The sequence below is a fragment of the Octopus bimaculoides genome, chromosome 4 (assembly GCF_001194135.2).
Source record: "Octopus bimaculoides isolate UCB-OBI-ISO-001 chromosome 4, ASM119413v2, whole genome shotgun sequence".
Lineage (NCBI taxonomy): Eukaryota > Metazoa > Mollusca > Cephalopoda > Octopoda > Octopodidae > Octopus > Octopus bimaculoides.
Window position 1 is genome coordinate 90882742 of NC_068984.1, and position 8264 is coordinate 90891005.

At 33.7% G+C, this 8264-nt stretch overlaps 1 protein-coding gene and 1 long non-coding RNA gene across 11 annotated transcripts in view; one reads left to right on the plus strand and one right to left on the minus strand.

The window, feature by feature from the left end:
• The window catches only part of LOC106883142 (6-phosphofructo-2-kinase/fructose-2,6-bisphosphatase), a 160856-nt gene that overhangs the window by 128116 nt on the left and 24476 nt on the right, over positions 1–8264 (minus strand). For 6 of the 10 annotated variants that reach the window (XR_008263976.1, XR_008263975.1, XM_052967237.1 and 3 more), the window contains exon 2: positions 1138–1220. The exons of the other annotated variants lie outside the window; for them this stretch is intronic. Coding sequence is in view for 4 of the 6 variants with exons in the window: in XM_014934038.2 (XP_014789524.1) it covers positions 1138–1156 (19 nt within the window). In the remaining 2 variants the exon portion in view is untranslated. The remainder of the gene's footprint in view (positions 1–1137; positions 1221–8264) is intronic. 10 annotated transcript variants of the gene reach the window in all.
• Positions 3198–8264, plus strand: part of LOC106883144 (uncharacterized) — an 18195-nt gene continuing 13128 nt past the window's right edge. The window contains exons 1-2 of the long non-coding RNA XR_008263977.1: positions 3198–3713; positions 6695–6750. This is a non-coding gene — a long non-coding RNA (uncharacterized LOC106883144). The remainder of the gene's footprint in view (positions 3714–6694; positions 6751–8264) is intronic.

Below are 8264 nucleotides of genomic sequence, written 5' to 3' on the forward strand. Positions count from 1 at the left end.
GAGAGAGAGAGAGAGAGAGAAAGAGAGAGAGAGAGAGAGAGAGACACACACACACAATGTTCAAACAAAATCATTCAGATTAGCAGAAGTATGAAATACCTACCAGCAATTATAATGTTCAACTACAATAAAATCACTATTATCCTCACTACTAAATACTGTAACAACAGCATTTAGCAAGAAAAAAAATGACAAAAGAGTTTTGAGAGCCAACTTTATTTTACCCAAGAGAGCTAACTTCATTTTACACAATTAAGCTAAAATGAATAAATCAAGGGAAATTATTCTGATAACTAAATGTGACAATTCTAATCTTAAAACAGTAGTTGACAGTTTGAAAACAAATTAACAGCCATCAACAATAAAATTTGAGTGACGGGACATTAATTGCCTGATTATTTGAATTCCAGTAAAGCAAACCAGTCTTTGCTGGACTATCTTAGTGATAAATAACCACAGGCGTGAGGGAGACCACTCTTTGTCATTCTAAATGGGATTGCAGGGACTTATTGTGATAAAACTGTTAGGAGATAATTATATTAAATAATTTGAATTCAGGCACAATAGAACTTTTCTGTTTTCAGTCTTTTCTTTGATATGAGCATTTTTTCGGGGGTGGGGGCATTGTCACAAAGCAAACTAAGTAGGCACACATAGTTTTGTGTTGTTTCAGGAACAATGCTTCTAAATATGTTATACTACAATTACCATTGCACAAGCAGAGGCCATTGTTAGAGTGGTTGATATAGTTCTGATTCACTGGCTTTTGATTTAAAGTAAAAAAAAAAATTAAAAATACCTATTTTTCTCCTTTACACTCACACACACAAATTAATGCACCAATGATCAAACTGCTTATAAAGAGAAATAAAAATGCATCAAACCACCATCATAACAGGCTTCGTTTACACAAAGATGGTGAAATGATATATTGGACCTCAAACATGAAAATACCACGTGTGTGTTCTCATTTTGGGAGATACATGCTCACACACACACACACACACACACTAAATGTAGTTCATAACAAAAGAAAATGGTAAACATTTCCATAACACCTAAATTGGAACTTGGACTGAATGCCTTGTCTTGGCAGTAAAAGAAAACAAATTGTGTAAATTCAAAATTATTCCTTACTCGTTGCTTTCTCATTCATTTTTCCTATCTTCTTGACTGGAATATACTGCTTGAATATAATTGACTACTGTTCCATTATTCTACTGATAAAATACAAGATAAAATAACAGGCTGTTTACAGACAGAGAATATGAAATATTAAATGTTTACATAATATAAAATTTTTACTCACTTGCTTATAATAATTTGAAGAAGAAAAAAATCTTCATATGCTTTCACCCTTACATGAAAAACAGATGAACCAAATATCAAACTGTTTATTCATGTTTTATTTTATAACTTTGAATTTATAGAGAAAGACAAATGGAATGTAGTGATCTAAGTGTCTTTCCATAAGTGAAATAAAATGGTTTTAAGAGATCTAATTGTAGGGTTCACCAGGTGCTAACCTCTACTTAACAGCACTCATCACATTTTAAGAAGATCCTATTTCGAATTAGTTTTAGTATTTACTAAATCATAAATCATGACAAGTATCATGATACTAGTTGTACATGAAAACCATTTATACCACTGCCACATTTTCTTAATGATAAATGAAAGAAAAAAATCTTGTCAGCTAGCTATGAAAGTAGTATTAAAGACTGATTTGTATTAATAACTAAAAATGACAGCACAAAGGAGCAATCAAAGTTATCCAAAGTAGAAGAGCAAAGTGAAAAATGTATGAAAATATGTATTGGTGGTAAAGTGTAATAATGTAAGTATAGGTGAAGGAACATATTCTTCCAGAAGAGCCCCAAGTAAAGACTTATTTACAAGTGGTGGAAAATAGATGTATTCAAAGTACAATCAGTCACACAGAATCTTTTAAGAAAATAGCTATCTTCAACCCAGCACACAAACAGTATTGTAATCAACATTCCAACTGCTCTGTTATGTATATAGGTAGTTAGGGTAAATGCAGGCTGTTTCCTCTTGAAGCACATCTGCTTATTCCATTGTTGCAATCAAAATGTATCCATAATTACTGTTGTATGTTAAAATACAAAAATTGAGAATTGCAGAAATATTATTTGCAGAGTTATTGTATAACAAACAGGAAAATAAAATTTTTGGGTATTTATTCTCCATTACAAATGTTTCATTTGCTAATAGGAATTATAAAGATTTACACGTTAGATAGACATGCAAAGAATTTCTAATAGGAAATTCCTGCTCTCATTTTGGGGATACATGCACACACACTAAATGTAGTTGATACCAAAGAAAATGTTAAACATTCCCACAACACCTAAATTGGAACTTGGACTGAATGCTTTGTCTTGACAGTAAAAGAAAACAAATGTGTAAATTCAAAATTATTCCTTACTCATTGCTTTCTCATTCAATCTTCCTATCTTCTTGACTGGAATATACTGCTTGAATATGATTGATTACTATTTATATAACATGTAAATCTATGTAATGTTTGCTAATTCCTATGAGCAAATGGAACACGTGTAATGGAGAATAAATAACAAAAAAATTTCTATTTTCCAGTTTTGTTTTATATCGCCTGACTGGCCTTTGTGCCGGTGGCACGTAAAAGCACCCACTACACTCTCAGAGTGGTTGGCGTTAAGAAGGGCATCCAGCTGTAGAAACCCTGCCAAATCAGATTGGTGCCTGGTGTAGCCATTTGGTTCATCAGTCCTCAGTCAAATTGTCCAACCCATGCTAGCATGGAAAGCGGACGTCAAACGATGATGATGATGATGATGATGATTATATATATATATATATATATATATATATATATACTCTTTTTTACTCTTTTACTCGTTTCAGTCTTTTGACTGTGGCCATGCTGGAGCACCGCCTTTAGTCGAGCAAATCGACCCCAGGACTTATTCTTTAGAAGCCTGGTACTTATTCTATCGGTCTCTTTTGCCGAACTGCTAAGTTATATATATATATACAAGAAATAATTTTTGCCTCTTTAAAAAAAACATTGATCAGAGAACAAACATCAAATTCGAGTCAATGACTTTATGGCCTATCAAGAAGGTATATACAATCAACTAAAAATGCAACTAAAAATCTAAATAAAATAAAATATCGACTAAAAAAAATTTCTTCTTACTCCCCTCAAACAAAAAAGTATGTCAAAAAATTCATATAAAAACCATGGTAGGTCGGAGTCCAGGAGCAAAAAGAGTTCCACACACACATATATATTTTCACAATTCTCAATTTTAATGTGTATTTTGATTGACATACAACAGTAACCATGGATACATATTGCAATAACAGAATAAGCAGATGTGCTTCAAGAAGAAACAGCTGGGATTTACCCTAACTACACACACACACCAAAGCTGTTTCATGTGCTGGACTGAAGATAGCTAATTTCTCAAAAGATTCTGTGTGTCTGATTGTACTTCAAGTACATCTAATTTCTACCAATTGTGAATAAGTCTTTACTAGGATCTCTTCTGGAAGAATATGTTCCTTCACCTATGTTTACACTAATACTATTTACCACCAATACATATTTTCGTAGAAAATGAAACACGTAATGAAGAATAAATAATACCAAAATTTTCCATTTTCTTGTTTTGTCATGTGTGTGTGTTTATCGAGATCAAGTAAGAGTGAGTACTTCAAAATAATATTTTATTTTGCTTCTGTTTTGTTAATATACATTGCTATATTTAGGTGAATACACATGTACAAGAAGGCAGCGTGGGTTGGATTATACACAAGGTGGCAGTGTGGGTTATCTTTTGCTTTGGGTCATTTTTTTTTTACCACACAAGTAAATTCACTACACTTCAAATTATTTTCCCCTTAAATAGCTAATTTTTTTTTAACATACTAAATCTCAACCAATTATAACAAAACTTGGAAAATCAAATTTATTAATCTATTGTCAACTTGAAATGTTTTCTCTAGCCAAAATATGCTAGAATAAAATGATGTAATTATTAAACTGAAAATAATAGAGACTAAACTACTACTTCAAGTACTGAGGACTTTCAGGGAATAAAATGGAGAAAGCAGTTATAATAAATATATGTAATACATAAATGATTTTAAACCTTTAAGCCTTATTGATGGAGTAGCCGTTTCATTATTAAGATTTTCATTCAGGAGCAATGAAAAGGCTAAGGATTGACAGAAAGAGTTCAGTTCATACAGGACGGTGCTAAAGTTAGAGTTTAAATTAGAAGTTAAATTAGTACACAGGTTGCTAGCCACAAAAGTTCATCCCCATTCTAATTCCCTAGATTTCAATTTTGAATGATGTCCTTGGAAATATTTGAATGCTAAAGACTCAATTGTCTGTTAAAATATAAGTTATTTGCACAGGGTAGTATTTATAGGGAAGTACAATATTATGTAACTAGGTTCACAAAAGTTGCAGTGGATATTCTAATAGGAAATAAGTGTTATTGCAACACAAAACAAGAGCAGAAAAATTAAATATATTTTGCAGTCTAGTGGCATAAACTAGCACAGGAAATGGAACTAGTAATAAAATTTTGAGTAAGGAAAAGAGCATTTGCAAACAGTAAGAAAATAAAGGTATTTCTTACAATGTAAACAATAAACTATATAATGTGCATGTACTAAGTGCGATGATACATAGCAGATTAATGTAGACAGTGAATTGATACTTATAACAATTGCAAGGACCAAGCTGAGTATGGTTGATTTGATGTGTAATGTTACAGAATGGACTTGAGAAAGCAGCTTGATACTAAAAATTACTGGAAACTGATAGAAACACATAATGCCAATGAATGATACTTCGTAGATAAAATAGATTATGGTGGAATGTTGGCAGGACAAAAACAGACTTGAAAAGGTAATTAGTTCAGACTTTAAAAAATTAGATAATAAGCATGAGATGATATTGTATTACAATCCTCTCTATCTCTCATACTAGGATAAAGAATAATGGTAATTGGAAGAAAAGATCTGTTTATAACTATAACATACTATTTGTAACCTAGATTTGAAACAGGAGTCCACTATTACTACTTCACTTTTCAATATTTCCTTTATTTTCATTATGGAATGTAAAATTCAAATTGTAAAATCCTTTTTAAAATTTGCATGTTTTAAAAATCTAATGTTAGTAAGCAAGGGTATACAAGGGTTGGCTGAAAAGTTCATAGGCTGATTATGAAGGAGTGATGCAAGCACTGCGATATATTGCATGCATTAATTTCAACTCTTCTTATTAATAACTGCATTGTTTCTTTACAGGTAAACAGACATCTGACTATTTAAAGAAGACTTCAAAAGTAATTAGTAGCAACTTCTCTTGAAAATGAGCAAAAGTTGGCATCATGATGTTATCAAGTACCAGCAAAAAAAGGGTTTAGCCCCCAAGGACATTCATTCTGACATGGTTGCTACGTTAAGGAGTGATGCTCCAGCTTTACCAACAGTGCAAAAGTGAATTAGTTGAATTTAGAAGAGGAACAGAGAGTTTTGAAGATGACTCATGGTCTGGACATCCTGCAACTGCCACCCCCAAGGAATTGATCATGTTCACCACATGGTGATGGATGACAGGCAACTGTCTATAAATCAAATAGGCAATGCTATTAGCATATCCTATGAGAGAGTTGAGAATATTTGGCACAATGAACATGGCACGATGAAGGTTTCTGCTTGGTTGGTGCCACATCATCTGATACCTGATTAAAAATGCACTGGGCTGATCACATCACAGGAAAATCTGACATTGTTTCAGGCAGGTCTAGCTGGTTTCTTTAAATATTTCTTAACCCAGGATGAGTGTTAGGTTCGTCCCTTTGAGCCAGAGACAAAGAGACAATCTATGGAGTGGAAACACCTCTCCTCACCTGCTCCAAAGAAGGCCAAAATAGTTTCAGGATAGGTGATGACCACAGTGCTTTGGGAAGCAATAGGTATTGTGTTTATTGACTATCTTCAAAAGGACCACACAATCAATGGAGAATAAGCCAATTTGCTTAGGCAGTTATGGAAAGCTATCAAAACCAAATGGTCAGGAAAAATGACGAAAGGGGTCTTGTTTCATCAGGACAATGCTCCAGCATACAAGTCCTTGCTTTCAATGGCTGTTGTGCATGACTGTGGCTTTGAACTGGTTGATCACCCACCATATTCTCCTGATTTGGCCCTAAAGAATATCATTTGTTCCTCAACATGAAAAGACATTTGGCTAGGAACCAGTTGTCACAGTGATGATGATGTCATATCAGCTGTTCAGGACTTTTGTGAGCAACAGGATGAAAGCTTCTACACCAATGGGATTCAAGTGTTGTAACACGGATAGAAGAAACAAACCTCAGTCACATTCCATGTGAGTATCTTGGTCAGCCTATGAACATTTCAGCTGTTGAAAGATAAAGTTGATAAAATAAGTACTAATAATCTAAATGAAGTGCAAGGGATAATATCTACATCATACAAAATAAAAGTATTTCAAATAAAATGAATATGTAAAACCATTTGCTATAAGACAACCATACAAAATATAGATAAGTTGAATTCTTCAGTATTATTTTATATTTATATGCATTCCATGTATTATTTACTGTAACATGTAATTTTCTTCAAATGATTTTATTTTTAGATTTTATGTTACCACAAAAACCCCATTACTGGCTTAGAATTAAAGAAAGCAATCAAGTAAGTGATTAAACAGTTTCAATAAATAATGTATGGAAGACGAAAACTTAAAAGGTTAAAAAGAATAAGTTTTATCAGTCACAGTATTTTACAAGGTGTCTCCAAATGTCTCTTTAGAATTTAAAATGATATATAAAATTGTTAAAGGATGTGGCAACAAGAAATAAATCAGGATCCTCATAGTTATGTCACTATTTGTGGAGCTTACAAGCAATTTGAAATTCAACTGAAGACCTGTCCAAGTCTGGCAAGCTAAACAGCTTCCTGTCAATATTTGTTTCCAGTAAAATTCAGTTTGATGTGTGTGTACACACAATTTTCTATATATGCAGATCTAGGCCTTCACTCAATTTCCCTCTTCCTCAAGCTACCCCACACCTACTACTACTTGAACTGTAGATCTTCATTGACACCACTTTCTTACTACCCACTTGTTATCCATCCTTCATCCATTAATAAAGCTCTCTCCACCCACACTTTCATCGATCATCCCCACTGTGCCACTAAATTATCACTCCTCTTCATACATTATGCCTGCCTCTTTCTCTTTCTTCACCATCCACTTCTGCAACCTACCAAATAGCATTTCATCTATCTTTTGTCCTCCTCTTCACTGTATTATTATTACTATTTTGCTACTCTGCAGTATCAGACACCCTCCACTCCCCCACTCACTCCCGACCCCATTCTTACCCCTTCATACCTTGAAGGTCCACCTTGATACTATTTTTATTGCTTTTCCGGTGCCACCCAATCACCCCCACTCTTTTCTAAAATACGAGTAGTCATGTAGCTCCTCTACATCAAGAAACCTATTCTGCTGTTTCTCTCATACTTTACCATCCCACTCTACTCCACATCTTCTAGTGTAAAGTTGACCCCTTGGAGTTCACACAATTGTAAGCTGTGAGGTGACCTTGGTAGTGCTGGCGGCAAGAAAAAGTATGCATTACACACGGCTGGTGTTAGGAAGGGCATTCAGTTGTAACACTGGAACACAATGCAGTCCTTGGATCCATCAGATCCTGTCAAACTATCCAACTCAAGTCAGCATGAAACATACATGAAGATACACACATATGTGTGTGTATATGTAAATACATGTGTGCATGTGTATACATATATATATGTGTGCAGACACACACACTAATATGTATACACACATATATACTACACATTAAAAAAAAAGTGGTATACTTTATTGATCCAATGTTGAATATAGATGTTGGGGCTACTCAGTTAAAATACACACATACACAAATGTGTATAGAAATGTAAGTAAAATACACAATATATGTAGAGTTTACATATTTATTTGAAGTTGATTATTTACTATGAATATATGTGGAGTTTCTCACAAAGATATGTATTCATTCAACCTGAATAAACAAGAAACTCAGAGTACTGATGTAGTGAATCATCGTCAACATCAGTGAGTGAGTGAGTGAGTGAGTGAGTGTGTGTGAGTGTGAGTGTGTGTGTGTGTGTGTGTGTGTGTGTGTGTGTGTGTGTAC